Raw genomic sequence first — 17412 nt, forward strand, 5'->3', positions numbered from 1 at the left:
TGTCTATAAAAGACCTCAAGAGGTCTTCAATTGCCTTTGAAAGAACTCAAGAGGTCGTATGTTGCCTTTAGAAGGCTTCAGGAGGTCTTCCGTTACTCTTAGAAGACCTCAGGAGGTCTTCCGTTGCCTTTAGAAGACTTCAAGAGCCTTCTAATATCCATAAAATACCTCAAAAGTTACACTGTTATCCTTAGAAAACCTCAGGAGGTCATATCTTGCCTTTAGAAGAACTCAAGAGGTCTTCTGTTGCCTTTAAAAGAACTCAAGAGGTCTTTTGTTGCCGTTGGAAGACCTCGTTAGGTCTTCTGTTGTCCATAGGAGACCTCAGGAGGTCTTCTGTAGCCCTAAGAAGACTTCAAGAGCGTTCTAAAGCCCATAAAATACTCCAAAAGTTCTTCTGTTATCCAGAGAGGTCTTCTGTAGCCTTCAAAAGAACTGAAGAGGTCTTATGTTGTCTACAGAAGGCCTCAGGAGGTCATCAAGTGCCTTTAGAAGACCCCAAGAGCATTTTAATGCCTAGAGGATACCTCAAAAGTTCTTTTGTTATCCAAAGAACATTTAAAGACGCTTTCTGTTGCCTATAAAAGACCTTAAGAGATCTTCTGTTGCCTACAGAAGATCTCAGAAGGTCTTCTGTTGTCCAGAGAAGACCTCTAGAGGACTTCTGGTTCTATAGAATACCTCACGAGTTTTCTTCTTCCTTCAAAATATCTTAACAGGTAACAGAAGACCTCAATGGAACTTCTGGCTCTATAGAAAACTTCAAGAGGTATTCCTGAAAAGACTTCAAGAGGTCCTATGTTCTCTGTCAAAGACACAAAAAGGTCTTCTGTTGCCTATAGAAGACCTCCTAAGGATTTCTATTGTCCAGAGAAGATCTGAAGAGGTGGGTAGTTGCCTATATGAGAGCTCAAGAGGACTTCTGTTGCCTTGGAAGACATCAAGCGATATTATGTTGTCCAGATAATACATCAAGCGATATTATGTTGTCCAGATAAGGCGCCAAGAGCCCTTTTGTTGTGTGGAAAAGACCGAAAAATGTCTACTGGTTGTATGAGACCGCAAGAGGTATTTTGTTCCCTATCAAATACGTCTAAAGGTCCTCAATTGTCTAGAGAAGACCTACCGAGGTTTTCTGTTGTCCACAAACGCGTCAAGAGGTCCTTAGTTGTCCAGTAAAAGACTTCAAAAGGTCTTCTATTGTCTATAGGAGACCTCGAAAGGTCATCGGGTTCCATAGAATACCTCAAGAGGCCTTAAGGCCTGTTGTCTATTGAAGACCTCAATAGATCTTCTGTTATTCAAGGAAGACCTCATGAAGTCTTCTTTTGTCCACAGGAGGTCTTTTATTGATTAGAAAAGACCTCACAAGTCCTTCTGTTGTTAGAGAAAATCTGAAGTGACCTTCGATTGTCCAGAGAAAACCTCAAGAGACATTTTTGTTGTTTATAGAAGAGCTTAGGAGGTCTTCTGTTGCCTACAGAAGATCTCAGAAGGTCTTCTGTTGTTCTCAAGGGGTCTTCTGTTGTGCAGAGAAGACATCAAAAGTATTATGTTGTCCAGTGAAGACCTCTAGAAGACTTCTGATTCTATAGAAACTGCACGAGTCTTAATTTGTCCAGAAAAGATCTTAAAAGTTCTTCTGTTGTCTACAGAAAATCCTCATGTTGCCTTTAGAAAACCTCAGGAAGTCATCTGTTGCATTTAAATAACTCAGGAGGTTTTCTGTTGCCTTTAGAAGACCTCAGGAGGTCTTCTGTTACCTTAAGAAGACTGCAAGAGCGTTCTAATGCCCATAAAATATCTCGAAAGTTCTTCTGTTATCCAGAAAAAACCTCAAAAATACTTCTGTTGTCTATAAAAGACCTCAAGAGGTCTTCAATTGCCTTTAAAAGAACTCAAGAGGTCGTCTGTTGCCTTTAGAAGGCTTCAGGGGGTCTTCCGTTGCTTTTAGAACACCTCAAGAGGTCTACCGTTGCCTTTAGAAGGCTTCAAGAGCCTTCTAATATCCATAAAATACCTCAAAAGTTACTCTATTATCCTTAGAAAACCTCAGGAGGTCATATCTTACCTTTAGAAGAACTCAGGAGGTCTTCTGTTGCCTTTAAAAGAACTCAAGAGGTCTTTTGTTGCCGTTGGAAAACCTCATTAGGTCTTCTGTTGTCCATAGGAGACCTCAGGAGCTCTTCCGTTGCCTTTAGAAGACTTCAAGAGCCTTCTAATATCCATAAAATACCTCAAAAGTTACTCTGTTATCCTTAGAAAACCTCAGGAGGTCATATCTTGCCTTTAGAAGAACTGAAGAGGTCTTATGTTGTCTATAGAAGGCCTCAGGAGGTCATCAAGTGCCTTTAGAAGGCCCCAAGAGCATTTTAATGCCTAGAGGATACCTCAAAAGTTCTTTTGTTATCAAAAGAACATTTCAAGACGCTTTCTGTTGCCTCTAAAAGACCTTAAGAGGTCTTCTGTTGCCTACAGAAGATCTCAGAAGGTCTTCCGTTGTCCAGAGAAGACCTCTAGAGGACTTCTGGTTCTATAGAATACCTCACGAGTTTTCTTTTGTCCAGAGAACAACTCAAAAGTCCTTCTGTTGTCTAGAGAAAATCCTCATGTTGCCTTTAGAAAACCTCCGGAGGTCTTCTGGTGCCTTTGGAAGACCTCAGGAGGTCATCTAGTGTATTTAGAAGAACTCAAGAGGTGTTCTGTGCCTTAGAAAACCTCATTAGGTTTTTTGTTAAAAACCTCAAGAGACTTTCTGTTGTCCATAGGAGACCTCAGGAGGTCTTCTGTTGCCTACAGAAGATCTGAGAATGTCTCGTGTTGTCCGGAGACGACCTATAGAGGACTTCTGGTTCTATAGAATACCTCACGAGTCTTTTTTTGTCCAGAGAAGAACTTAAAAGTCCTTCTGTTGTCTAGAGAAAATCCTCATGTTGTCTTTAGAAAACCTCAGGAGGTCTTCTGGTGCCTTTGGAAGACCTCAGGAGGTCATCTGGTGTATTTAGAAGCTCTCAGGAAGTCTTCCGTTGCCATTAGAAGACTTCAAGAGCGTTCTAATGCCCATAAAATACCTCAAACGTTATTCTGTTATACAGAGAAAACCTCAGGAGGTCATATCTTGCCTTTAGAAGAACTCAGGAGGTCTTCTGTCGCTTTAGAAGGCCTCAGGAGGCCTTCTGTTGGCTTTAAATGACTTTAACAGCCTTCTAATACCCATAAAATACCTCAAAAGTGCTTCTGTTATCCAGAGAAAACCTCAAGAGGGCTTCTGTTGCCTATAAAATACCTCAAGAGGTCTTCCGGCGGCTTTCGAAGACCTCAAGAGCCTTCCAATGCCCAAGGTCTGCTGGCTCTCTAGAGAATCCGTTGTCCAGAGAAGACCTTAATATCCCTCCTTTTGTCTTGAGAAAATCTCAAAAGTTCTTCTATTGTCCAGAGAAGACATCAAGAGAATTTCTATTGTCTATGGGAGACCTCAAAGGACTTATGGTTCTGTAGAAGATCTTAATAGATCTTCTGTTGTCTAGAGAAGACATTAAGAGGCTTCTGTTTCTATAGAAGACTTCCAGAGGTCTTTGATTGTCCAAAAAAGGCCTCAGGAGGTATTGCGTTATCTATAGAAGATCTCGGTAGGTCTTCTTGTTTTGTAGAAGATCTCTATAGCTCTACTGTTTTCCAGAGAAGTCTTATAGGAGTTTTCTTGTTGTATATAAGTCCTCAAGAGATTCTCTGTTGTCCAGAGAAAACTTCAATAGATCTTTTTGTTATATGGAAGATCTCGAAATGTCTTCTCTTATCACTAGAGGTCTTTTTTGTCTAAAGAAGACCTGAAAAGGACTTCTGTTGTCTAACGAAGATGTGAAGAGGACTTCGGCTGTCTAAAGAAGACCTCAAAAGTCCCGTATTTTCTCAAGAGATCTTCGAATGTATATAAAACATCTGAAAAAAGCTTTTCTGGTCTTGATAAATCTTCAAGAGGTCTTCTCTTGTCTACAAAAGACCTCAAAGCTGGACTTGTAGTATTTTTGAAGGGCCAAAACACCTTATTTACTTTTGAATTATTTTATACACTACTGAGATCAGTTATAATCCCGATTTCCTTTTTCACATGTTTTTCCAGCCATGGTTTCCCGTTTGGATCAAAGTGTGGGTCAGACCATAACAGCTCTGAAAGACAAGGGAATATTGAATAACACAATAGTTCTGCTATATTCCGATAATGGTGCACCCACTGTGGGTATACATTCCAATGCAGGATCCAATCATCCATTTAGAGGGGTAAGTAGTTGACTGAAATTAAAATCCATTTGAGAATTAAAACAAAATTTGCTATTTCTTTATATTTCTCTAACAGCAAAAAGAATCACCCTGGGAGGGTGGCATACGATCCGCAGGCCTGATCTGGAGTCCCCTGCTAAAGCAACAAAGCTATGTCTCAAATCAAGTTGCGCATGCCATTGATTGGTTACCCACCTTAGCCTCTGCCGCAGGCATTGAAATACCCAACCACCTACAAATAGATGGCGTTGATTTATGGTCTTCCCTAAGCGAAGGACATGAACCTCAGCCTCGCACATTGCTACACGTTTTGGACGATGTTTTCGGTTATAGCTCGTATATGCGTGATAATTTAAAATATATAAACGGGTCCTCATTTGCTGGCCAGTATGACAGCTGGTTGGGTGATATTGCATTTGAAGAAACCGATCCTTTGGCCAATTTTTATGAACAAGAAATTTTAGCATCTCCAGTTCACTCGGCGTTAGGTAACTCTCATCTAAGCATTGAGTTAATACAACGTTTACGGACAGAGGCAACCCATAACTGCCCTGTGAATAGTGAAGATTATAATCAAGAAATTTATCAATGTGAGCCGCTTAAGGCTCCATGTTTGTTCAATTTGGCCAAAGATCCATGTGAACGTTATAACTTGGCCAAGTTATATCCCTTGCAAGTACAGTTCCTCGCCCAAGAAGTGGAGGAATTGAAACGACAAACAAGAGCGTCGGCTCGAGTACCATTCGGCGATCCTTTGGCAAATCCCCAAAGATTTGGTGGTGTCTGGCAATGGTGGAAGGGTACAGAGAATTTGCATAGTGATGATGATGCAGGTTCGAAGGGAAATTCATTGATCGCATGGAACGGCGCACGGCGGCAACTTTTAGGGTTAAGTGTTATATTGAGTTTATGGCATTTTATTGCAAATTATTTTTAATTTAATTTATTTTTTTTTAATTTAATTATTTTAGTTGATAGCCTGCATGAGGGGATCTACTTATAAGATAAATTATTAATTGGCAGTAAGATCAGTGGTGATATACCCCCAGTAAATTGTACAAAATTCGTAATATTGGTTATACATATATTTAACAAAAAATCGTATTATTTTATAGTATATGTTTACACAAATATTTAATAAAAACCGAGTATATTTATATGTATTATTAACTAAAAATGTATTAACATAAAATTGCAAAAAGGTGGCGCCCAATGTGGGGCCATGAAGGGCAGTAGCGATTAAGTCTAGAAGTGTCATTTTAAGAAGAATTTTTCAACCAAAAACAACTTTTTAAATTGTCATTTTGGGAAATATAGTTCAACGTGACATCATGTATGACAGTTATAGTTTGACATATGTGTGTATATTAAGTGTAATAGGTGTACTGTGCATTTATGGAACTCATATAGATACTGGGAAACTGCTTTGTATCATTGGAAGGGGTTGTGTCTCAAGTGAAGTTTTTTACCGAACATTTTAATATGTTTTCAAATGTATCCAATAGCCTAAATCATCCTTAAGATAATGGTGTTACTTCGCATTAATCTGGCAATGCCATCATTCATTCGTCAAATATGTTGAGGTTTGTGTCGTAGCTATCTGTTTCAAGTGGTGGGTCGGATGAATTCACCACAAAGTCAAACACAAAAGTGGCCATATTTTAAATGAAATAAACTTAAACTGAGGAATAACAAGACCTCGTGGATTATTTAAAGAATATTTTTCAAAGCATTAGCAGACCTCGTGGATTATTTAAAGAATATTTTTCAAAGCATCCGAAGACCTCGTGGATTATTTAAAGAATATTTTTCAAAGCATCCGAAGACCTCGTGGATTATTTAAAGAATATTTTTCAAAGCATTAGCAGACCTCGTGGATTATTTAAAGAATATTTTTCAAAGCATCCGAAGACCTCGTGGATTATTTAAAGAATATTTTTCAAAGCATCCGAAGACCTCGTGGATTATTTAAAGAATATTTTTCAAAGCATCCGAAGACCTCGTGGATTATTTAAAGAATATTTTTCAAAGCATCCGAAGACCTCGTGGATTATTTAAAGAATATTTTTCAAAGCATCCGAAGACCTCGTGGATTATTTAAAGAATATTTTTCAAAGCATCCGAAGACCTCGTGGATTATTTAAAGAATATTTTTCAAAGCATCCGAAGACCTCGTGGATTATTTAAAGAATATTTTTCAAAGCATTAGCAGACCTCGTGGATTATTTAAAGAATATTTTCAAAGCATCCGAGGACCTCGTGAATTATTTAAAGAATATTTTTCAAAGCATCCGAAGACCTCGTGGATTATTTAAAGAATATTTTCAAAGCATCCGAAGACCTCGTGGATTATTTAAAGAATATTTTTCAAAGCATCCGAAGACCTCGTGGATTATTTAAAGAATATTTTTCAAAGCATTAGCAGACCTCGTGGATTATTTAAAGAATATTTGTCAAAGCATTAGCAGACCTCGTATATTATTTAAAGAATATTTTTAAAAGCATCCGAAGAACTCGTGGATTATTTAAAGAATATTTTTCAAAGCATTAGCAGACCTCGTGGATTATTTGAAGAATATTTGTCAAAGCATTAGCAGACCTCGTATATTATTTAAAGAATATTTGTCAAAGCATTAGCAGACCTCGTATATTATTTAAAGAATATTTTTCAAAGCAAAGACCTCGTGGATTATTTAAAGAATATTTTTCAAAGCATTAGCAGACATCGTGGATTATTTAAAGAATATTTTTCAAAGCATCCGAAGGCCTCGTGGATTATTTAAAGAATATTTTTCAAAGCAAAGACCTCGTGGATTATTTAAAGAATATTTTTCAAAGCAAAGACCTCGTGGATTATTTAAAGAATATTTTTCAAAGCAAAGACCTCGTGGATTATTTAAAGAATATTTTTCAAAGCATCCGAAGACCTCGTGGATTATTTAAAGAATATTTTTCAAAGCATCCGAAGAACTCGTGGATTATTTAAAGAATATTTTTCAAAGCATTAGCAGACCTCGTGGATTATTTAAAGAATATTTTTCAACGCATTAGCAGACCTCGTGGATTATTTAAAGAATATTTTTCAAAGCATTAGCAGACCTCGTGGATTATTTAAAGAATATTTTTCAAAGCATTAGCAGACCTGTGGATTATTTAAAGAATATTTTTCAAAGCAAAGACCTCGTGGATTATTTAATGAATATTTTTCAAAGCAAAGACCTCGTGGATTATTTAAAGTATATTTTTCAAAGCAAAGACCTCGGGGATTATTTAAAGTATATTTTTCAAAGCATTAGCACTCCGCGTGGATTATTTAAAGAATATTTTTCAAAGCATTAGCACTACGCGTGGATTATTTAAAGAATATTTTCAAAGCCTTCAAAGACCCCGTGGATTATTTAAAGAATATTCTTCAAAGCATTAGCATTTTTCAAAGCATCCGAAGACCTCGTGGATTATTTAAAGAATTTTATCATAGATTTTTCATACGACGTCGGTATTCACCTTCAACACATATTGGTCCATAAATCTTTCGAAGAATTTTTCTCTCAAACACACCAAGTTCTGCCTCATCTGTTTTCGCAAGTACCCATGCTTCAGATCCATACAAAAGAACGGGTAGTATCAGTGTCCGGTAAAGTGTAAGTTTTGTTTGACGAGAGGTGGTTTTGCTTTTAAAATGTTTATTTAGACCAATGTAGCATCTGTTGGCCAATATTATTCTTGTCTTTATTTCAAGGCTTATATTGTTGGTTTTATTTATGGCGGTGCCGAGGTAGATAAAGTCATTTACTATCTCAAATTTATAATTATCAACATCCACAGTTGATCCGAGTCTACTGGACGACTTGCGTGTTGATAGCATAAACTTCGTCTTATCGCCGTTGACTACCAAACCCACTTTGGCAGACTCTTTTTCAATTTTTGCAAAGGTGGCTGTTACGGCTCGCACTGATCTACCTATTATGTCTATGTCATCCGCGTATGCAAGCAACATTACATCTTTATTGTATAGCATTTCCAAATTAAATGAAACCTTTTCCAAATTGAATGAAACTTTTACCATATTAAATGAAACCTTTTCCAAATTAAATGAAACCTTTTCCAAATTAAATGAAACCATTTCCAAATCAAATGAAACCTTTTCCAAATCAAATGAAACCTTTTCCAAATCAAATGAAACCTTTTCCAAATGAAATGAAACCTTTTCCAAATTGAATGAAACCTTTATTTTTATTGAAAGAAAAAAGCCAGAATATTTTGAAAAGAGAAAGGAATAAAAAAATATATGGGGTTTCAACAATTTTTTACTTAAATTCTAATGATATGTAATGACATAAAAGTGCAACTCGCAGCATGTTTTGCTTCCTTGAACATAAACATTTCATAATTTTTGGGCATCAATTAAGTTTATAGCGAAATAATCCTAAAAATCCTAAAAACACTGTGACACAAAATGGAGGCGAGAATCTGGGGCAGAGATAATTCCTTTTGGGGATGAAAGCCCTTTGTGAGTATATTAAGAATTCCGAAGGACAGATCCGCCGTGAGTCGAAGTTCCGAGTTATGGCGTGATAAAATTTCTGCTGAAGACCCTGTCAGGTATCTGAAATTAGCGTTATAGCTTTGTTAAATGTTGTTCTAGCTTATTTATGAGATAACACGTCTTCAGTCAAATCGAATGAGATTTATTTTCGTAGAGCATTTCGACCTTCTAACTCGCTTCCTTCAATGTCCTTTTCGTCCCTTATTTTAAGAACCGCTATAAAAGTACCACATGATGACGTTTTTCAGCTTCGAAATGTTCTTCAAAAATGTCGCTCAGAAAATGTTAGGTACAACCCTGATAAACAACTAATCGATTTTGTTGCATTTTCATGGTCTGTTGTTTGAGCTGTTCGATACAATGCTCAATCACGTCAACGGTATTACGATCTATTGTCCGATCGCGTAGTACGACTCTGGCACATAATTTTATTTTTGAATTTTTTTTTCAGGACAATTTTTATGCAATTACTTAATAAGTAAACTAATACACATATTGATAGAATTAATCCGATGTAATTTTAAATTTTTAATGCCATATTCAGCAATTTTGAGCCCAATAGTAAAGACATTTTCAAAAATGAAATTGTGTACCAGAGTGGTACTACGCGATCAGACAATAGATCGTAATATCGTTGACGTGATTGAGCATAGCAACCAACAGCTCAATAAACAGGACTGCTACAATTATGTAATGAGTATGTCCATTGAAAATTCCACAAGCAGCAAATCGTGAACCACTTCATTAGGAAATACAATTAGCCCCTGTTATTATTAGCAATACTTAAACCTTAATTCTCTCATTAGCATTAAATCGCTATAACCTTAATTGATGCCCAAAAATTATGAAAATTTTAAATTCAAGGAAGCAAAACATGCAGGGAGTTACAATTTTATGTCATTACTTAAGATTAGAATTTAAGTAAAAAATCGTTGAAAGCCCATATATTTTTTATTTCTTTCTCTTTTCAAAATATCCTGGCTTTTTTCTTTCAATAAAAGTAAAGGTTTCATTCAATTTGGAAAAGGTTTCATTTGATTTGGAAAAGGTTTCATTTGATTTGGAAAAGGTTTCATTTGATTTGGAAAAGGTTTCATTTGATTTGGAAAAGGTTTCATTTAATTTGGAAAAGGTTTCATTTAATTTGGAAAAGGTTTCATTCAATTTGGAAAAAGTTTCATTCAATTTGGAAAAGGTTTCATTTAATTTGGAAATGCTATATATCGTGCTGTTTTTGTCTCTGGCCGTATATGTATATTCGCATCTCGTATGACCTTTTCCAGTAGGATATTAAATAGGTCACACGATAGACTGTCACCTTGTCTGAAACCTCGTTTTGTGTTGAAAGGCTCGGAGAGGTTCTTTCCTATTTTAACCGCTGATCTTGTGTCAGCCAATGTCATCCTGCATAGTCGAATTAGTTTTGCAGGGATGCCAAACTCAGACATGGCTTGAAACACCTTTGCTCTAATTGGGCTGTCGAACGCGGCCTTATAGTCGACGAATAGGTGGTATGTGTCGATCTGTCTTTCGTGGGTCTTCTCCAATATTTGGCGCAGTGTGAAAATTTGGTCAATTGTCGACTTACCAGGTCTAAAACCGCATTGGTATGACCCGATTATTTCATTGACCATGGGTTTTAACCGTTCACACAGTATGCTCGACAACACTTTATATGCGATGGGAAGGAGACTTATACCTTGGTAATTTGCACCAACCGTTTTGTCTCCTTTCTTATGTACGGGACATAGTAGGCTGAGGTTCCAACCGTTGGGTATGCTTTCTTCCTGCCAAATTTCGCAAATTATATGATGCATACTCCTTGCCAGCATTTCGCCACCGGTCTTGAACAATTCGGCGGGAAGTCAATCAGCTCCTGCTGCCTTAATGTTTTTCAGCCGATTAATGGCTTTCGTAACCTTGCTTTGGCTAGGTGGTAGACATTCAACATTGTCATTTACGATTGGTTCTGGGGTATCTTCATAGCCATCCATACTCGATACCAAAAGCTTCATAAAGTGCTCCTTCCAGATCCTCAGTACGCTATCTGTATCAGTTACCAGATTCCCTTGGTCATCTTTGCAGGAGAATATGCCTGCACCATATCCTTCAGTCTGGTGTTTTACACTCTGGTAAAATTTTCGGACTTCATTCTGACTCTTGAACATCTCGAGTTCCTCATGCTCACGTTTTTCTTGCTCCTTCTTTTTTCTCCTGAAAATACGCTTTTCCTCTCTCCTCTTCTCCCGATAAGTTTCTTTCGTTCTTCGTGTTGCTACTGAATGCAGTGTTGCTCTATATGCCGCGTTCTTTTCTTCTGTAGCTTTACGACACTCCCGATCGTACCATACATTTTTAGGTGGAGGTTTTTGGTACACAAGTATGGTTTTTGCGGCAGTCTGAAGGGAGTGGGCTATTCTTTGCCAACGAGCTTCTACATTATCGGGACAAGGAGTGCTGTTTTCCAGCATCAGTTGAACGGAGTAGGCTTGTGCTGTCTGTTGTGTTTGCAGCTTCTCGACATCCAGCTTCCGTCCTGTGTTAGATCGCACTTTTGCCGCAACATTAAGACGAGTGCGTACCTTGGCTGCTACAAGGAAATGATCCGAATCGATGTTCGCACCTCGAATCGATCGGACATCTAACACGCTGGACGAGTGTCTTCCATCTATCACAACATGATCAATCTGATTTTTTGTTTTCTCATCCGGGGATATCCACGTAGCCTTGTGTATGTCGAGGTGTGGGAATCTGGTGCTGCTCACTACCATGTTCTTGCCGCTGCAAAATCAATCAGCCTCATTCCATTTTAGCATTAATTCCAATTTTAGCATTAAAATCTCCAAGAACAATCTTAATGTCGTGGCCAGGGCAGCGGTCATATACTCTCTCTAGGCGCTCGTAGAATATATCCTTGGTCTGGGCGCAGATGAGACTGATGTTAAAAAACTTTGCTTTTATACAGATTGTGGCAATTCTCTCATCAACCGGAGTAAAACTGAATACAAGATTTTTAAGCCTCCGGTTTACCATGAATCCAACACCTAGCTCATGCTTCGTTTCATGGCAGCTATAATACATTGCGTAATCGTTTGTGACCTTTACGTCTGCCCGATTCCATCGCACTTCCTGTAAGTCGATAATATCAGCATTGTACTTGTCAAGTACATCCGCCAATGCGTAAACTGCACCTACTCTGTAAAGAGTCCTGACATTCCAGGTGCAGATTCGCAGATCATGTGCAGATTCGCAGATCATTAATACGTTTGCGGGGGTCGTCAACTTTAGAGGGGTTTGTTTTTCTTCTTTGTCTTTGTTTTTTCATAGTAAGCTGTTTTGACGGGGTGAGTTACTAGCCCAACGCCCAACCCAAGATTTTATCGTTCTTATGGGTGAACGCGCGGCACATGTTCGCTCACTACCTTTAACGGGCGTTAAAGGCAGCTCCCCAGTTGAAACCACGGGGAGGTCAGTGTTCACTTGAGATAAATGAGGGACCAAGATAAGTCCTGGGCTTTGCCATGTTAATGCCGGTCAAGACCGTTACTTGGTATTATTCATCCCCTACGTCACGTCGTATGAACCACATCGATATAGTAAAACGTATCGAACTACAACGATTGCGTTGGTTTGGCCATGTCAGCAGGATGGATAAAGATGCCCCCGCCAAAAAGGCATTTGAATACGAGCCACTCGACGGTATACGCCCCAAGGGAAGGCCAAAACTCCGATGGATAGACCAAGTTGAAGAAGATATCACAAAACATGGCGTCCAAAATTGGAGAAGTAAGGCAAAAGATCGGTGCGTTTGGAAATCTATTCTTAGTTCGGCTTATGGAACAAGACGTTCTGTTTAGTATAAAAGCCATCTAAGTAGTAAGTAAGTAAGTATCATAGATTTTTAAGAATTTTTTTAAGAATTTCGGAGCTACAAAAAGCTGAGAATTTTATAAATACTTTTAAAGAGGACTAAAAGTCCCTTTGATGACCTCTCGTGTGAATTTTTATAGAAATGCTGTTATGAATCTCGATTATGACTGAAACAGCCCTCATCAATTGCAGTATTTCATGAGGCGGTTCAGACCAGAACAGCTTCATACCTGCACCCATTCCATGCATCTCACCGAAGTTGGCATGTCGCAGATGAGAGGATTCAAGCCGACAAAACATAATTGGACAAGGTTTCCTCTCTATCGTGATATGAACAAAACGAGGCCAAAACAGGCATTCCGGCATATACTGTATCTTCCTCAGTGAAAAAATGGACAAGAGACTATTTATGAGGCAAATTTTTATGTCGTGGTCTTTTTAGCCACTCGAAGCATGCATCTTTGATCCTTGAAAAAGTGAACCGTAACCGACCTAAAGAAGTTTTCTGCTGTCTACAGATGTTATGTTGTCTTTAGAGGACAATCGGAGATCTTCCGTTGTTCAGAGAATACCTAAAGCCGTCTTCCGATTTATAGAGAAACCTACAAAAGGTTTTTATTTGCCTATAGGAAACCTTAAGAGGTCTTCTTTTGTCCAGAGAAAACTTCAAGAGGTTTTCTGTTGTTCAGAAAAGATCTCCTGAGACCTTCTGTTGTCCAAGGAAAACCTTCAGAGGCTTTTTGTTGTCCAGAAAAGACATCAAGAGGTTTGCTGTTGTTCAGAAAAGACATCCATAGGTCTTCTATTGTCCAGACAAAACCTCAAGAGATCTTTTGTTGTCTATAGAAGACCTAACAAGGTCTCCTGATGCAAAAGAAAACCTCAAGAGGTATTCTATTGTTTAGCGAAAGCTCAATAGGACTTCTCGTTTTATAGGCGGCCCAGAGAAGAACTCATGTTGTCATTTGATGTATATAGAAGGCCTAAAAGATATTCTGGGTTTATAGAACATATTAATAGGTCTTCCGTTATCCACAGATGAGCTCAAGAGTTATTCTATTTTATACACTGTGCAACATTTTTAAGGTGATCTTGTGCAAACAATTCGAACTGAGGATTTTTTGAAAGTACAGATCCAAACGACAAGAAACCCTAGTTGGGTTTTGTTGTGTCAGATCCAGCTCGGATTTTATGGCCCCATCTAAACCTGGTTAAATATTGAGTTTTGAAAGAAATTCATGGCTATATCTCTGAAACCAATGCGAATCTTCTTCTGACCTCTGAAGCAAATTTGTAGATAAGAACAAGAATAAAATATTTGGAGAAATAATGAACTCGAAGAACTACATTTATTGCCTCAAATTTCAAAATATATGCAAAAATTCCACAATTTTTATACATTTCACACCGTATCTCCAAAACCATTAATTTTTTCTGAATATTTTCTTTTGCAAAAATATTCTCTGGAATGTAATACACAACTCTTCAGAACATGTCATTGTTGTAAAATGCCTCTATGCCTCTATTTTCAGTACATTTTTCAACGACTATTTAATAAAAATGTCAATAATGTAGTGAAATCCGAAATGCGAGAATAAACTGTTGGTGTGAACTATGTTTGAAACACGTGTTGTAAAAGATATGATACAAAATACCGCTGAAACAACATGAAGTAAGCATTTTAGAGTTTCAGAGTGTTCTAAAGAATTGTTTTTTGCAAAAGGTTACTTGGTTCAGCTCCCAATAGTTTAGCCGATACAGACCAGAATATCAGCAATTATGTAAAATTTTCTATAATCTATAGATTTTGATGCCCTAGATGGAGTTTTTCCTATATGGTCTGTTCAAAGGATAAGATCTACTCGTTCAGGGCTACAATATTGCCTAAAACAGCAAGGCCAAATTCCTAATCGTTTCTGAGATAAAGGCCCGATAAATGCAAAAAAGTGTAATATTAGCCCGGTTTAGATGCGGCCATAAAATACGAACTGGATCTGACAGGACAAAACCCTACTAGGGTTTTTGTAGTCTAAATATGTACTATAAAAAAATGCACACTTCTAGTTGTTTGCATTTTCAGTGTTGCATAGTGATATAGAAGATGTCAAGAGATCTTTTGCTGTCTAAAAAATACCTCAATAGATCTCCTGATGTCATGAGAAGACCTCAATAAGTCTTCTGTTGTCCAGAGAAAATCTGAGGAGGTCTTCTGGTTCAAAAGAAGAATTCGAAAGGACTTCTCTTATCCTCAAAAGGTCTTCTGTTATCCAGAAAAGAACTCAAGTGGTCATCTGTAGTCTATAGGAGGCCACAATAAGTCTTCTGGTCTTATAAAGAGGTCTTTTGTTGTCCGGAGAAGACCTTCAGGGGTCTTATAATGTCTATAGGAGACCTTGTGGTCTTGTGGTTCTATAAAAAACATCAAGAGGACTTCTGTTGTCCAGAGAAGAACTCAAGAGTTCATTTGTTGACGGTAGGAGACCTCAATAAGTCTTGTGGTTATATAGAATACATCAAGAGGCCTTCTGTTGTCCAGATAAGACATCAAAAGGTCATTTGTTGGCTATAAAAGACCTAATAGGGTCTTCTAGCTCCATATACGATTTCAAAAGGCCCTCTGTTTTCCAGATAAGTCCTAAAGAGGCTTCTGCTTTCATAGAAGACCTAAAGAGGTCGTCTCTTGTCCAGGAGAGACTCTCAACAACTCTTCTGTCGTCTAAAGAAGAACTCAAGAGGTCCATAAAATACCTCAAAAGCTCTTCTTGTTCTATAGAAGACCTTAAAAGTTCATCTGTTAACCTTAAGGGGAAAATGTCAGTAGGTCTTCTGTTATATAGAGAAGACGTCAAGAGACCTTCTGTAATCTGTTACCACATAGGATGCCTTAATAGCTCTTTAGGGTCTATAGAAGAAAATCTCTTGAAGTCTTCCATGGACATCTACATGGAAGACTTCAAGAGATTTTCTTTTCTGTATAGGAGACCTCAATAGCTTTTCTGGTTTTCTAGACGACCTCAAGAGGTCTTCTATTGTCCATACAGGACCTCAATAGGTCTACTGTTGTCCATAAGACACTCCAATAGGTCGTCTGATTCCACAGAACACATCAAAAAATGTTTTGATGTCCATAGAAGACCTCAAGAGGTTATCTATTGTCTATGCGAGATCTCTACCATGTTGTGGTATAGCCCCCATATAACGGTACCTCCCGATTTTCGGTATTTTGACGGTCTTAGCTACATTGTTTGATAGAACTACCCGTAATTTGACATCTGAAGTTCGCTGCAGTTACAAAACTATTCCACCAAAAATTGTCAAGATAGACTCACACTATTATACAGCCTCTATAATAAGGTATCACCAGATTCAACATATTTTTAGATTAGATAATTTAGGCATTTGGAATATCCGTGGTCGAAAAATTGCTGCACCTAAAATTGTGGACAGAAATATATTATTTCGTTTTAGTTAAGAATATTTTGTGTTGGGGGGTATAAAAAGTTCGGTCCTGCCGAACTTAGCGAATTTTTACTTGTTGTTTTTTAATGCTCGTTGTTGTTGTTTTTGTAACAGTGTTTTATTATTATGTTTGTATGTTCATTCTCCTGTTCAATCTGGCTCTGGGTATATCTCCAGTTGCAGGAAGGTGGCTACTTTGATGGCATGTAACCACAGATCCACTGGAGTCAGATGAGTAGACTTGGCGGGACAGTTGAATAGGTGCTTAGTATCGTGCGGGCCCATGCCGCATACTGGACAGATGTCTGCAATATTCCGAGTGTAGTTGAGCCAAAAATACTCTGGTTTGTCGTGGTAGCTGACGCTCTTCAGCTGCGATAGATGGGGTATGTACTCCGATGACTGCATTCACACAATAATTGCTTATGGTCTTAGCAACTGTGTCCGTGTGAATGCTGTTCAAACCTGCCTGATATGCCTGTTGATCTAGAGGTTCTCTCCTATATTGTGGACCGCCGTATCTAGAGAATGAATATCCATCTTGATATGCCTGCTGGTGGTCAGCAGATGGAGATTGGGATGGATCTCACGGTAACACCCGAACAAGTACTGCAACGATAGCATCTCATTATGTTGTCGTACTGAAAGAATCTTTGCCTCCTCATGTAGATGGTCTACTGTAGATTTGAATCTTATCCCACTGCGTGTCACATAAATTCGGGTAACACACTGGCGCCGCATAGCTTACCACAGACCGACCTATCGCTTTATACATACGTGGTCAACCAGGTTTCTTCATCTGCACCACAAGTGCTGTCGGCTAGGGACTTGAGGGCCTTGTTCCTACATTTCAGTTTATCGCAGATAGCTGTGGCATGCGAGGACGATGTGAAAGTAGTGTCGAATGGGACCCCTAGAATTTTGGGGCAGTTTGTGATCGGAATTCTGCTACCATCGACCCTGATATTCAACTCTCTTCTATACTGCGGCGTCCATGTGGTGAACAGAATGGCCGTCGATTTAGTGGCGGATATCTGCATATTCCTCGCGTGGAAAAAGGTGGTAAGATCGGTTAAATAGGAGTTCAGTCTCTCACAGATGTCATCAGGGTAGGTGCCTGACGCCAAGATCGTACAATCATCCGCTTACGTTACGATCTCAATGCCGCCTGGAGGGGGGCGGAATACAGGAAAGGTAGAGGTTAAACAGTTCCGGAGATATCACCCCTCCTTGGGGAACTCCCTGTTTCACTCAACGGG

General features: G+C 38.4%; 1 protein-coding gene across 1 annotated transcript in view; it reads left to right on the forward strand.

Annotated features, from left to right (window-relative positions):
* Positions 1–5455, forward strand: part of LOC141403980 (arylsulfatase B-like) — a 42765-nt gene extending 37310 nt beyond the window's left edge. The window contains exons 6-7 of the mRNA XM_073987123.1: positions 4121–4278; positions 4355–5455. Of these exons, the coding sequence (XP_073843224.1) occupies positions 4121–4278; positions 4355–5215 (1019 nt within the window). The 3' untranslated portion in view covers positions 5216–5455. The remainder of the gene's footprint in view (positions 1–4120; positions 4279–4354) is intronic.
* The last annotated feature ends 11957 nt before the right edge of the window (positions 5456–17412 follow it).

This window comes from Musca autumnalis, unplaced genomic scaffold (assembly GCF_047663935.1).
Source record: "Musca autumnalis isolate F117 unplaced genomic scaffold, ASM4766393v1 scaffold_4, whole genome shotgun sequence".
Classification (NCBI taxonomy): Eukaryota; Metazoa; Arthropoda; class Insecta; order Diptera; family Muscidae; genus Musca; species Musca autumnalis.